The sequence below is a fragment of the Ailuropoda melanoleuca genome, chromosome 16 (assembly GCF_002007445.2).
Source record: "Ailuropoda melanoleuca isolate Jingjing chromosome 16, ASM200744v2, whole genome shotgun sequence".
In the NCBI taxonomy this organism is placed as follows: Eukaryota; Metazoa; Chordata; class Mammalia; order Carnivora; family Ursidae; genus Ailuropoda; species Ailuropoda melanoleuca.
The window spans coordinates 75,737,582-75,752,579 of NC_048233.1; the positions used below are offsets into that span (position 1 = coordinate 75,737,582).

General features: G+C 39.0%; 1 protein-coding gene across 2 annotated transcripts in view; it reads right to left on the minus strand.

The window, feature by feature from the left end:
- Positions 1 to 14,998, minus strand: part of FNBP4 (formin binding protein 4) — a 36,977-nt gene that overhangs the window by 6,448 nt on the left and 15,531 nt on the right. For both annotated transcript variants that reach the window (XM_002921651.4, XM_034644696.1), the window contains exons 10-15: positions 14,267 to 14,371; positions 12,353 to 12,486; positions 11,182 to 11,369; positions 6,106 to 6,425; positions 5,831 to 5,975; positions 4,086 to 4,429 (exon numbers count right to left, since the gene is read on the minus strand). In XM_002921651.4, the coding sequence (XP_002921697.4) occupies positions 4,086 to 4,429; positions 5,831 to 5,975; positions 6,106 to 6,425; positions 11,182 to 11,369; positions 12,353 to 12,486; positions 14,267 to 14,371 (1,236 nt within the window). The remainder of the gene's footprint in view (positions 1 to 4,085; positions 4,430 to 5,830; positions 5,976 to 6,105; positions 6,426 to 11,181; positions 11,370 to 12,352; positions 12,487 to 14,266; positions 14,372 to 14,998) is intronic.

Here is a 14,998-nt window from a genome sequence, read left to right on the forward strand (position 1 = left end):
ATCCCATAATGCCGGGATCATCCCCTGAGACGAAGGCAGACGCTTAACCGCTATGCCACCCAGGAGCCCCTCAAGTATTCTTGAACATGAGGCATTAAGTATATTATTATTTATATATATATATGTATATATATATACACACACACATATATATATATATTTAAAGTAGGCTCCATGCCCAGCATGGAGCCCAATGTGGGGCTTCAACTCATAACCCTGAGATCAAGACTGGAGTTGAGATCAAGAGTTGGACCCTTAACCAACTGAGCCACCCAGGCGCCCTTTTTTTTTTTAAAAGACTTTATTTATTTATTTATTTGAGAGAGAGTGCGCACACACATGCATAGTGGGGAGGGGAAGAGGGAGAGGAGAATCCCAAGAAGATTCCACCAAGCGAGAAGCCCCATGTGGGGCTTGATCTCATGACAGAGGATCATGACGTGAGCCGAAACAAAGAGTCAGACATTTATGTGACTGAGCCACTCACGGAGCCCCTATTTTATATTCTTTTAAAATGGCCTGCATACAACAAAAGATAGGCCATCATTTGTTTTAATATCAAGTATGTAAAAATTATATATTACACCAAGTTAGAACTCTGGATTTTCCAAACTATTATTTATAAGAGCATAAAAGCATGACCAGCTAAAAAATTACTTAACTGCATGAAAACAGGAGGAAGCAATTATCTCTAGAGGGCTGGAGGAAGAGTGTTAAGGAAAGCTTCATAAAAGAAATGAACCCTGAGAACTGGCTGTTCTAACATTTAATTGTGCAAAGAACAAACAGTATTGGGACTGGTGGACAAAGTAAAGACATGGAGTTGGTAAACAGTATTCTGACTCAGGAGAACTGTGTGTACTTCAGTATAGAGCCTGACATTAATCTACTTTATACGTTGTCTTAATTGTTATTCTTGACTTCTATAACATTCACTTCATATCCAGATAGTTTCTTTTTTTTTTTTTTAAAGATTTTATTTATTTATTTGACAGAGAGACAGCCAGCCAGATAGGGAACACAAGCAGGGGGAGTGGGAGAGGAAGAAGCAGGCTCCCAGCAGAGGAGACTGATGTGGGGCTTGATCCCATAATGCCAGGATCACGCCCTGAGCCCAAGGCAGATGCTTAACGACTGCGCTACCCAGGCGCCCCCCCAGATAATTTCTGAAACCATGGTACCAACTTGGACAAGTGGTTTAATCTGGAACCACTGTCCAGTTTGTGTGAATGCATAATCCATTCAAGAAGGTTCCATGAACCATGGTAAGGCAAATAAATTTGCCCTGTTGACCCCCAGGGCAAAAGATTACAGTTGAGGCAGGAGATAAAGTGCCAACACAGAGGAGAAAAGCTGATAAGAAATTTTCTTTGGGTGATCAGGACATTCAAAAGTGCCCATGAGTGTGACATGACATCAGACTGATGGCAGAATATGAAGCTCCAGGCCGTTTCCTCACAGAAACATTATTGTAAAAAAAATACAGACTGACTAAAATGGCTTTATGGAAACTCTGGAAATGAGCTGAAAATCTATAGTAACCAAGAGAACACTCAATCGATAAGCCACAACTTGGGGTGTCTGGCTGGCTCAGTAGGTACAGCATGCCCCACTCCTGATCTCGGGGTTGTAAGTTTGAGCCCCACATTGGGTGTAAAGATTATGGAAGAGCAAAATCTTGGAAAAAAAATAAAAAGATTAGAAGCAGCAGCAGCAGCCCCACTCAAAACAGTAAGAAATTCTGTGGCATGTCTGCTTGCCCTTGCACCACCCTCTCCCATGTGGTTGGGCTGAAACAGCCAATTCTCAGTTCCCTCCTTCAGGAGGGAAGGAAAAGTGTGAAATGTTCTACCCTGTCTGTGGCTGCCTGAATGACTGGTTTCTGTATAATGCCTAACTTGGAGCTCAAGCAGGAATGGCAGTATGTTTTGGATCCCAGGTTGAAAGCCATGAAAGGCAGTGGCAGGTACTGTGGCATGTGAAAACCATAGGGAAACTGTAGTCGTGTGGATACCTGGGAGCAGGAGACTATGGAGATAGGAATACTATACAGCATGTAAGGTTCCTAGGAAAAAAAGGTGTAAGACTCTTAGGAAAATTAAAATTAAGTGTATACAGGGGAATGGGAAAAAAAGAAAAGCACAAATCCAGGGAATACAAATGCCCAGAAAAGGCCTGAAAAGATCTTGAGCCTTCATGCAGGGCCCATTAATGAAGGTCTTTCCACAAATACAGCCTGGGTCCTGCAAAGACTGGGAGAGAGAGTTGTTTTCTCAAGTGCCTAATTTTCAACAAAGAAAAAAAATCACAAAACACACAGAGAAACTGGGAAACACATCCATCCAAAGGAAAAAAAAAATCTCTAACCAACCATAAACACATGCTTAAGACATACCAAGGACTTTAAAAGTTGTCTTAAATGTGCTCAAAGAGCTAAAGGAAAACAATGGCAAAGAACTAAAGGAAATCAGGAAAATTATATATGAATAAGATGAGATTATCAACAAAGCGACAGACATAAAAAAAATTCAAACCAGACAGAGATTCTGAAGTTGAAAAATGTGAACTGAAAAATTCATTAGCTCAACAGCAGACTCTGATATGCGGAAGAAAGGATCAATAAAATTCATGGTAGGTCATCTGAAATTATTGGGTCTGCAGAGCAAAAAAGAAAAAGAATGAAGCAAAGTGAACCGAGTCTAAGTGACTTACAGTACCAATAAGTGGACCAATGTATGCATTATGGGAGTACCAGGAGGATGGAAAGAAAACGGCAGAGCTAATTTTAAGAACAGCCACAGGGTGCCTGGATGGCTCAGTCGCTCAAGCATGACTCTTGATATCAACTCAGGTCTTGATCTCAGGGTCATGAGTTTGAAGCCCTGCACTGGGCTCCATGCTGGATGTGGAGACTATTTCAAAAAGAGAGGAAAAAAAAAAAAAGAAAAGAAACGAAAAGAAAAGAAAAGAAAAAGCCAAAACTTCCTAAATTTAAAGAAGACATGGACAGACATAGCCAAGAGGCCTAACAAACTCCATGTAGGATAAATCCCAAAAGACTACACTGTGACATAACTTGTCAAAAGCCAGAGAATCTACAAAGCAGGGGGGAAAAAGTGACTGGAATCCTCAAAAAGATTATCAGAGGATTTCTGGCAGAAATGGTGTAGGCCAAAAGACAGTAGAATGATATATTTAAGTGGTTAAAGTTAAAAAAAAAAAAAAGTCAATTGAGGATTCTATACCAGGTAACACCTTCCTTCAATAATAAGGAAAAAAACAAGATGTTCCAAAGTAAACAAAAGCTGAGGGAGTTCATTACTGATTGACTTGCCTTATAAGAAATGCTTAAAGGAGTGGAGTCCTTCAAGTTGAAATGAAAGATACTAGAAAGTAACTTGTCATATAAAAATATAAAGTTCTCTGGTAAAAATACATGGACAAATATAAAAACCAGCATGACTGTGATTTTGGTTTGTAACTCTACTTTTTATTCTTCTACAGAATTTAAAAGACAAAAGCATAAAAATAATTAACGAATCTATGTTAACGGATATACAATATATAAAGATGTAATTTATAACATCAATAATGGAGTGGGATGCAGCTGTATAGTTTTTGTCTCCATTGGAGTGTATCAGTTCAAGATAGGCTATCATAACTTTAAGCACATTATATATAATACCCACGGTAACCACAAAAAAATAAACAGAATATATGCAAAAAAAATGACAAGGGAATCAAAATGTGTCACTGAAAAAATTAACTAAACAAAATTAAGGGAAGAAATGAGGACAAAAAAAGCTTTATAAAATATAGAGAAAACAAGTAACAAAATGGTAACAGTAAGTCCTTCCATATTAGTAATTACTGATAATAAATTAGTAATTTACTAATATAAATGAAACTCTCCAATTAAAAGTCGTATACTGCCAGAATGGATTAAAAAAAAAAAAATGAATCATGGGGCGCCTGGGTGGCTCAGCCCATTGACCATCATGACCTGAAGGCAGATGTTTAACTGACTGAGCCATCCAGGTGCCCTAAAATATTTTTAAATAGAAAATTAGACAGATTTACTATACCTTATCTTTCTTTCCTTTTTTGGTCTTCTCAGGTGGCGGCATTTTGGGAGCTGGTGGTGGTGGAGGAGGAGGAGGAGGAGGTGGTGGTGGTGGTGGTTCAATAATGGCAGTGGTAGGCACAGCACCTCGGGCCTGAACTGGTTGCAATGTGGAAGCAGTCACTGCCATTGGGACAGAACATTCAGCATAGCTCATAATTGCAGGAGCTGATGCAAGTCCTAGGTAATTTGACTGTAGGCTCATTCCTCTGGCTTGATGACCCATTCCTGTTGCTGGATGGCTAACTGATATTGCCTGGTGTCCAATCCCTGCAGACTGATGTCCAATCCCTGCTGCCTGGTGACCTAACACAGAAAACATAAAATGAAACTATAAGAAGGACATTGTGACAAAGCAAAAACAAGGAAAGAGAACTGGGGGTTAGATCCCCTACAAAATGATGTCAGTATACCGTTTGCTCAAAAATACAGCCACAGGGCACCTGGGTGGCTCAGTCAGTTAAACGTCTGACTCAGATCATGATCTCTGGATGGTGAGATCAAGCCCTGCGAGGGGCTACACGCTCAGCAGGGAGACTGCCTGAGAATTTCTCTCACCCCCCACCCCTCTAAGCTAAGTAAGTAAATCTTTAAAGAAATATACAGCCACAGGGGCACCTGGGTGGCTCAGTCAGTTAAGCATCTGCCTTTGGCTGAGGTCATGATCCCAGGATCCTAGGACTGAGTCTCACATTAGGCTCCCTGCTCAGCAGGGTGTCTGTTTCTCTGCCCCTCCCCACCACTTGTGCTCTCTCTCTCAAAAAAATAAAATCTTTAAATATATACATATACACATAGGCCAAATTTTCTGATAGCAAAATATTTCTGAATACTTTATCAATAAGGTACTTTTTTTGTTTTCCTTTTTCTTTAAAATAAGCTCTATGCCCAACGTGGGGTTTAAACTCATGATCCTGGATGCCTGGGTGGCTCAGTTGGTTAAGCATCTGCCTTTGGCTCAGGTTATGATCCCAGGGTCCTGCGATGGAGTCCCACATCAGGCTCCTTTGTCAGCTGGGAGCCTGCTTTTCCCTCTGTCTGCTGCTCCCCCTGCTTGTGCTCTGACAAATAAATAAAATCATAAAAACAAACAAACAAACAAACAAACTCATGATCCTGAGTTTAAGAGTGGCATGCTCTACCAACTAAGCCAGCCAGGAGCCCCCAGCATTAAGATACTTAAACATCAAAATTACTGAAGTCATGTAAGTGCACAGAAAACAATACGGAAAGATACATAGTAGTTTTTAGTAACTGGAAGAAACATATATACAGTTTTTTTAAGATTTTTTATTTATTTATGTGACAGAGAGATAGCCAGCGAGAGAGGGAACACAGCAGGGGGAGTGGGAGAGGAAGAAGCACGCTCCCAGCGGAGAAGCCCAATATGGGACTTGATCCCGGAACGCCGGGATCACACCCTGAGTCAAAGGCAGACGCTCAACGACTGCGCTACCCAGGCGCCCCATATATACGGTTTTCATAATGAAAAGCTTTTGGGCTGCCTGGGTGGCTCAGTAGTTAAGTGTCAGACTCTTGATCTCAAGGCTGTTGAGTTAAAGCCCCACACTGGGCTCCACACTGGGAGTGGTGCCTACTTAAAACAATGAAAAGCCTTTACATGACATCTAAAAGCCTTTTATGACATCTAATTCTGAAAACAAAGATATAATACACTGATGAAAACATTTTAATCACAAGGTTTACCTGTAGCTATAGCTGACTGGCTGTAGAGTACCGGAGAACTACCAATGGTAGCCGATCTCTGAACTACTGCAGTACTAATTTCTGTAGCTTTTCTTTTTATCGCTTTACTGGATGAAGAACTAGAGATGGTAGAATCAACTGAACTCTGAAACACAGAGAATCTAGTTAGTGGCTGAAATCCCTGATTAAATATCCTCTTCTAAAATACACAACATGGTGTCAAACCATGCCCCGGTCCCCAGAAACTCTTCAAAATGCCGAACAGTATTTCTCACCTGGCTAGTTACAACTGTGGTTTGTGTCGAAGGTTTCAATGGAGTATCCTCCTCTGTTCCTGGGGCAGGAGGCTCCTCACTTCCCTCATCCTCCATCTCTACCTCCTGGATCTCACCATCTTCTACAGGAGGAGGGGGAGGGGGAGGGGGAGNAGGGGGAGGAGGGGATTCTGGGGGTGGAGGTGGGGGTGGTGGCATTTCCAAAGGTAATGGAGGTTGAAGCACGGGCACATTTGACTGAAGGAGGGTCCAGAATGGAGTAAGTGGCATGAGTGATGAAGAAGAAACTTGGCCAGAAAAGGACTCTTTACAAAGAGAACCTATGAAAACAAACAGGAGTCAGGGAAAAGACAAGACAAAAACTCCGTGGCTTGCATTCACAGCCACGTTCAAGTGACTAGTAAGACAAAATCAGACCTGCAGGCATCTACTCTACATTGAGGTCACTGAAACATTAAGCAATTCAGTTAAAAAATGACTACCATGGAAAGATGAATTTATGAACCTCACGGTTAGCACTTGCCCCAGCTAAATTATGTACTAGTCTTGTTCTTTGGGTCCAGGTTTATGGATGACTAATGAAGCACACCTCATCAACCCAATGAGAAATTTGGTCATCTGAATCTGAAGTTTTTTATTTCAAACATTCACAGTTTCAACATACACAACTAGAAGGCAACACTCTGGGTATTTTTTATTTCAAAAGAGAAGAGGGGAATAAATAATGTGCATTTGCAATGCTGATTCCATGTTATTTTACTTCTTAGTGAGGTAGATGACTGATGGGGGATGACCCAGAGAAGTACTCATTCAAAACACCTGTTTTGAATTCTACCCTTTTTAATTAATTTGAGTTACTACATTTTAAAAATCCATTTACAAGGTGCTCTCGTCAACTCTATCATTCCTTTGCACCTTTGGTTATGAATTACATTTGCTAAATCACAGCAACACAAATCAGGAAGGGTAATTTTTTTTAAATTTCTGTAATGAGAAAAGGTAAATTTAGAACAACAAATCTTCAAGGTAAATGAAGGCACACACAAAAGAGGTGTTTGAAGATGAAGAGGATCTGAAATTGATGCTGGAGTCTGAGTTAAGAAATTATATCTAAAAAGCTGCAGGATCAGTTTTCCTGCAAATTCTGCAAAAGCCAGTTAATTACTATTCCTTCTTTCCTGGGAAAAGCTTTAAGGGTTAGAGAAAATAGGAGGATATACTTACTTGTAGCCTTCCCCATCCCTCTTTATCGTCAATAGGAAAGTTTCACAATATATGGGACTATTAGTTATATATCCCAGGAATGTTGAAGGGAATTTTCTCCCTAAAAATCATAGAATTTAGGAGTAGAAAAGACATGAGAAATCATCTAGTTCAACTCTCTCATTTCAAAGGTAATGAAACCCAGGAGGAAAATGACTTGCCCAAGATCATACAGCTCTCAGTGGCCAAGTCTGACTTCTAGTCTAGTGCTATTTTACTAAGAAGTCCTGGTAATGCCAGGGGTCTAAGAGCTTTAGAAATCACAGCTGAATAACTCACTTCTCACGGAGTAGAGATCCAAATGCAATCACCTGTTAAATTTCACAGTCAAAAGTGGGGGATTAAATAAGGGTGCTATTACAAAAGGTTCTATGACAAGGATACAACCCTTTACCTTGGTTGCCACAAAAGACATCACACTGGTTCTCGACAAGGTAAAACCAAAGCCACCATTAACCATTTGGCTTTTAAGATAGCTTTAGTTTTTATGGAGCAGATATATATTATGAAAAAGACTTTAAGAAGATGATTCACAAGGTTACTCTAATTATTTTGAGAAATTGCTTACTTAAAGGAAAAGAGCACTGAGAAAATATTCACTAGAAAACAAGAATGCAGTTTTCCAGCTAAAAGACTTCAACTGCCTTGTTAAAATTTTATATTTGGTCATCTAATATGAATTCACACACTTTTAGACGAATAAAAGTCTGGGTACGACCAGGCAGTCTACTGTATTACATGATAACAAAACATCAAGATTACAGAACTAAGGTAATAAATACTGAAGATTAATGACTTATCAAACATCCTTTTGCTAAACTTTAAATAACATTTGGTAAGTAAATGAGTAAGGTGAATTTTACATATTCTCATCTAGAAGAATAATACAACACAGGTATGTTTATGATGGTAATGTGCTGCTAGGCAAAGCAACTCAAGGAAATACAGGTTCAAGGTTAATAATGCGGTTTACCACCTCCAGCAAAGCTTATCAGTTACGACCTCCAGTAAAGCTCATCAGAATTAAACTTTATGTAAATGAGACAAACTAGACTTGATAAATTTAGCAGCAAACAAGGAGCATTTTTGGTTAATACTTGAATCCCAAAACACAAAAGCTGTGTCTTAAAACTGATAATTCTCTCCTTTAGTTTAAACACAACTTAAGAAATCTCCGTTTGAGTATCCATGGATGTCCTATTACATGATGCTTCTCTGTTTCTAAATACAACCCAGTTAGTATATTTTGCCATTTAAGACAACATTTAAGTCTGAAGTCCAAGGAGAGATTAAAGGTAAAACAGCTTTTATCATACGCTAATAAATTTGAAAACCACAGGCTTAGAATAGGGTGGGGACACAAATTTTGAGCTCTTCAAGAACCTATTTTTTCTATGCATCTTTATTTCTATTTGAAGGCAGGCTTCCTTTACTGTTTTCTTATGTTCTTCCAAAGAGAGAACTTCTGCTTATTATTTTGAACCAAGAGGCCATTTTAGCAATTTAAAGCAAGAACTTATTATACAAAAAATAGTTTTCACAGACTTTTGAAAAGCAGCTAAATGTAACCTAAGTGACAAAGCCTAATAAGACAGACATATTAGATATCTTCAAATATCACTTGTCCTTAGAGACATGATGTTAAATTCAAACAATGAACAAGGATTAAAAATGAATAGAACTTGGGAACTTCCTTGCTCCTTACAATGTAGTAATTTTTCTTCTTTAAAAGATGGTTTTAACCACTGCTGGGATGACAAACAGAATATATTAAATAAACTTTCCTTACAGGCTTAAAACAGGGGTCAGAAACGCTCTTAAATCCCAAAGACCTTAGTTCAAGATTTGGGTTTTATTTAAATCAAGTTAATCAAGTTTTAGTAGCTCTCATTAAAGAGGCTTAAGAATATAAGCAGGTTTATCAGTGGCTTTTTCCTACAGCATAATTAGTTTTATTTAATCAAACAGGAATGTCTCCAAGTCTTCCATTTACCAGACGGTACCCAACTGTGTCATCAACAAACGGAAAAAATAACTCTAAGGTGTTCACAGAACACTTGAAGAGTTGGTAATTCTATAATATTCAGCTCTGTAACATACAAGGGACATTAGACAATGGTCAGGAGTGGAATCTCCTTCCCAGAACCACCATCAAGCCTCTTCAGTTCACTACTAAAAAGCAAACAATAAAACCAACTCATGAGACATACCTATCATTACCACCAAAAGAATGAGGACAAAAAAAATTAAGAGAAAATCTCTCCGTGAAAATGTTAAATACCCTGTAACTTGAGAACATATATTTCTGAAATACGAAGTAGAATAAAAACACCCTTTTGCTATGTGCAAAATTATCACTGCAGCCAAATGTGGCTTTTTATTCAGTGATCTGGTAATTATCCCTGGCTATTTAAGAAATGAACAAAATCATTTGGTAACATGACCACTTTCATTTGGTACATTATCAGAACTTTTTGATTGGGATCAGGGAGCCAACTGAATATGAAGTACCATTTTTGATAAGCAGGTCAAAAAAATTCAGCTCTTCACTGTCTATGTTACCAACAAATTCCATGTCTTTATCTTCAAAGGTTTATTCTTTTAAAAGCCAAACCACAGACTCTTATCGCCTATCATTTTAACAAAGAGCTACCAGTTTTTTAGATCAAAATGGTTGCTAATCATAGTCTTGACTATACTTCACTATTCACTTATTTTTGTTATTCCAAGAATGGTGGATTCAGAGGGGGAAAAAAAACCACATCTTCTTCCATAACGTGGAAAACAAGCCACTTCTCTTTAGAGAAGCTCTCAGGTTCTCAGAGTAACTGAGGAGCTATGAAAGCCTTTTTTAAAATGTATACAACAGGGGCGCCTGGGTGGCACAGCGGTTAAGCGTCTGCCTTCGGCTCAGGGCGTGATCCCGGCGTTATGGGATCGAGCCCCACATCAGGCTCCTCCACTATGAGCCTGCTTCTTCCTCTCCCACTCCCCCTGCTTGTGTTCCCTCTCTCGCTGGCTGTCTCTATCTCTGTCAAATAAATAAATAAAATCTTTAAAAATAAATAAATAAATAAAAATAAAATGTATACAACAAAACTAAAGACTTCTATGAAAACTTTAAAAGCACTGAGAGCCACCCTGATTGTTTTCTACTAGAATATTGTTGGCAATTTGCACCCCACCAATTATTTTGCATCTCTGAAATAATGGTCATGGTTTCATACTATTTCTTCAGAACATTTTAATTTGTAGCAACCATATGTCTTATAAGATGAGTGGAGTGGGAAAATGAGGCTGCAATTCAACAGACTAAGTTTTCTGTAGAAAGACAGAACAAAATCTCCTATTATCACCCCACATATTGACAATTCAGCTGCTAGTTCCTTAACATTAATTTGCATTCTTGTTAGTGGATACACAGCTTTGTCTATAGCATGACAGCCTGGTTATAGGACAATCTTTTTGTTGTTGTTAAGATCTAATTGGCTTTATTAAATAATGCATGAATCAGGAAGCATCCCATCTAACAAGCAGATGGGAGCACCTCTGGGACACTCTTTTAAAATCAAATATATTGGCTCATCATTTCATGTTTTAGCAAGGTCTGATATTAACAGTATGTTGATTTCCAAGCAGTCACTGCCTTAGTTTTCTTCAATATTAACTTGCAATTTTATGTCAAAGCCACTATTTTTTAACTAGAAATTTATATCATGATTTGAATTATTTTCTTCTTTTATGATATCAACACGAGTCTTTTTTTTCTCCAAAATTATTTCTCTCCAATTAGTACAGGGTAAATTGTCCCACCTGTGGAATTCTCAGAAGATTCTGCAGAATTTGAATCAGTGCCAGTTTTGTCTTTCAAGGTCTGTTTAGGAAGAGTCTCGTCTCTACTTTCTTGTGCTTGGCTTTCTTCCTCCTCCTCCTCACCATCTGGAAACTCCCACTGAGACTCGCCCGACTGTTCGTTTACATAGAAATATCGTCTATGATCCCTAAATTACAAGAAAGAAAACACACGTTTTAAAACCCATTCTCCTACAAAGACACGTCCATTTGGTCCTGTCCCAGGACAGCAGTCTGCTCTCACAGGGACGAACCTCTTCTTAATGGACTGCTATTCACAAAGGCAACAAAGAGCTTTGACAATTGAGGATGAAGAACCAAGGATAATTCAAAGCTATTTGCACTGCCAGCAGCTCTGTGAATACAGCCCTGAGCCCTCTCATTCCAACAGATGACTTAGAAAACACCTCTCACACTTTTTTTTTTTTTTTGCCAATGCTTAACAGGGTTTCAAGTTTCATTAACGAAGGGACTCAATCTCCTAGAACACTAATTTCCCTTCCAAAGAAGAGAACAACGAAGTTTGCGAAAGGTGACTCTTCCCCTCTTGGACCGTGGAATTCACATTTCATACTCTTGATATCAAACACAGTGAAAGCTAAAGAGAGGGAGAGGATCTGGGAGCTGAAAAATAAAAGAGCAAAGATTTCAAATAACGAAAAAAAAATCAAGAAAAGCCAAATATAAAAAGAAATGTTTTCATCTGACCTGCTGGCAGAAGATAGTAATCTTGTTCTTCATTCACATCTTCAGGCACGAAGCTTTCCTTAACTTCACCGAGGTTAATCAGGAGTAGTTGCTTCCAGAGGTCCTGTAAAGCGCACAGAGCTCTCGCATGCGCTTAACCCCCAAGCCCGCCCTACTCCGTGCAACAACACTCTGGAGAGTAAAAACCAGCTTTGTCCATCTTGGGAAAAAATCCGTTACATCGAACACTTTAAACATTGCTTTTTGTTTCTCCGTGAGGCCGGCCCAAACTCTGTAAGTGCTCGCGGTGCTCTGCCTGCCCAGCACCGCTAACTGCTGCTGCTCTCAGTCTCCAGACAGGCTGTCATGTCGTCAGGTGGTGGTGATCACAAATCATGTCTGAGATGTCAAAGGTGAAAGGTGAAAAGGGGAGAAGAGTGCGTACCTGTCCCAGTGGCAGGACCAGCCTTTAGGAGTGGCGTTTATTTCATACTGTTTTAGTTGTTCTGCTGCATCCTGAAGTTTTCGTTTAAGGTAGTTTCCATTAAGAGCCCCTTCCCTCCAGTCTGCAATCCGAGTCTAGAATCACAAACGGAGAAATAAGTTAAAGACTTCTTGTTATTACAGCAGGCAGAAATAAAAGGAACGTATTTTCTAGTCCACGACTGTATTGCTATATTCTCACAAAAAGAGAGTAGACCAAAATAAATAAATAAATAAAATAAGATCCTGTCTTAATTTCATAAAAAATCTTGTTTGCTCTGCAGAGTTCTGAAAAATGAGACTGGACTCCAGTACTCCAGTACTTTTTACACTGCCACCTCTCCAGTACCTGTGAAAATGAGCCACAGTTTTTGTTTTCCCCTTTGGACTATATTAACTCCCTAGCAATTGTACCTTTGCTTGGTGATAGTTCATTCAGTTCAGTAATGTTCTTCATCAAAAACAAAGGTTTCAGTCCTTATGGAAGTCAGCTTCCTACAAGAGCTCCTTACTAAATTGTAACCTGCCATGCTGTAAACTAGGCAGGTTACAAATAGGACTCAGAACTTTTCTTCTTCCCTTTTTTTTTTTTTTAAAAGATTTTATTCATTTAGTGGGGGAGAGAGAGAGCAAGCACAAGCAGAGGGAGGCGCAGAGGGAGAAGCAGACTTCCCACTGAACAGGGAGCCCAATGCAGGACTTGACCCAGGACCCCGAGATCACAACCAGAGCCAAAGGGAGATGCCCAAGTGACTAACCCACCCAGGTGCCCCCAGAACTTTTCTTCTTAAATAGATTTATAATCCTGTAGCACTTAAAAGTCTTTCAATGCTACATGGCCTCATCTGATCACTGTCAATAGAATTGTTAGAAAACAGGTCTATATTAAAATACATGCCCATTCACAGCCAGTGGAGCATGTGACTCCTGATCTCAGGGCCTTGAGTTCGAGCCCCACATTGGGCATAGAGCTTACACTAAAAAAAAAAATAAATAAATAAATAAATATATATATATATATATTTTAAAGATTTTATTTATTTATTTGACAGAGATTGAGAGAGCGAGAGAGAACACAAGCAGGGGGAGTGGGAGAGGGAGAAGCAGGCTTCCCAGTGAGCAAGGAGGCCGATGCAGGACTTAATCCCAGGGTCCTGGGATCATGACCTGAGCCGAAAGCAGACGCCTAACAACTGAGCCACCTAGGTGCCCCTAAAAAAAAAATATTTTTAAAAAGATTTTATTTATTTGAGAGAGGGAGGGAGAGAGGGAGAGAGAGAGAACAAGTGGGGGAGGGGAGGAGAAGCAGACTTGATGCTGAACACTGAGCCCCATGTGGGGCTCAATCTTACCACCCTGAGATTATAACCTGAGCCGAAATCAAGTTGGATGCTTAACTGACTGAATCACCAGGTGCACCCCACAAAAAAATTGTTTTAAATAAAATATATGCCTATTGAAGGTGGTATCCACACACACAAAATCTCAATCTCAGTATTTATCTTCATAATTATATTTTGCTTTACCTAATACACAGTTTTATTTCCTGGGTTGGTAGTTCAAATGTGCACCAACATTAAATATTAAAATTTAGGATTAAAACAAGGGAGACTGCGTGGCTCAGTCGGTTAAGCGTCTGCCTTCAGCTCAGGTCATGATCCCAGGGTCCTAGGATCCAAACCCATGTCAGGCTCCCTGCTCATCAGGGAGTCTTGTTTCTCCCTCTGCCCCTCCCCCCTGCTTGTAATCTCTCTCTCTCACTCTCTGATAAATAAAATCTTTAAAAAAATAAAATAAAATAAAACAAGTAAAACAAATGCCTCACATATACAGCATTTTACTCTAAGACCAACTATACCCAAAATGGCTAAATTACCTCAGTCTGTAGGAGCAGCACATGAAAGTTGGAGATGGACTGTCTATTAATGCCTAGGAATTCAAATTTACTTGTCAGGGTATTTGCCAGTTCTCCAATCTGAAACTGTAATTCAAGAAAGAAAAAAAGGAATAAATAAAATTCAATCAGCAGTATTTCCTATATTATGTAAAATCTTTCATTTATTCTTAAATATGCTAAAAAAAATGGGTGTGCCTAGAAACAGCCCTTCTTAAACAGCTACATCTAAACATTTATGTAGAGAAGATTCTAATTTAAGTAAATTAATTCACATAACAAGTGATATTTACAAGTCTAGAGAAATTAAATGCATATGTACTCTGAGACAACACAGGATTCAACAGGTGTAAAGAGATGTTAAATGATACAATTCCCAATAATGTCCAAACTATCATTTATGCATTACTAATTGCTTTTACTATCTACACACTGAACAAAAGGTTAATTCTCCCAGTCCCTTTCACATGGTTGCACTCTAGTCAGTGACTGGATAAACTCTTTCAGGTCAAATGACTGTGCTAAATAGTTTTTCCAACAGATCATCCTTAAAGAGCCTCATACTTAGGCGGTCCAATTGTCACGATATCAGGCTTGAAATAAAACTGGAACCAAATTTACCGTTGTGTAAGGACAAGTAGTTCATGCAGGAATTAAATTTGTGACTTTTGGGTTCTTCAGTACTTCCAAACTAGAGAAGCCTACATTTGATAA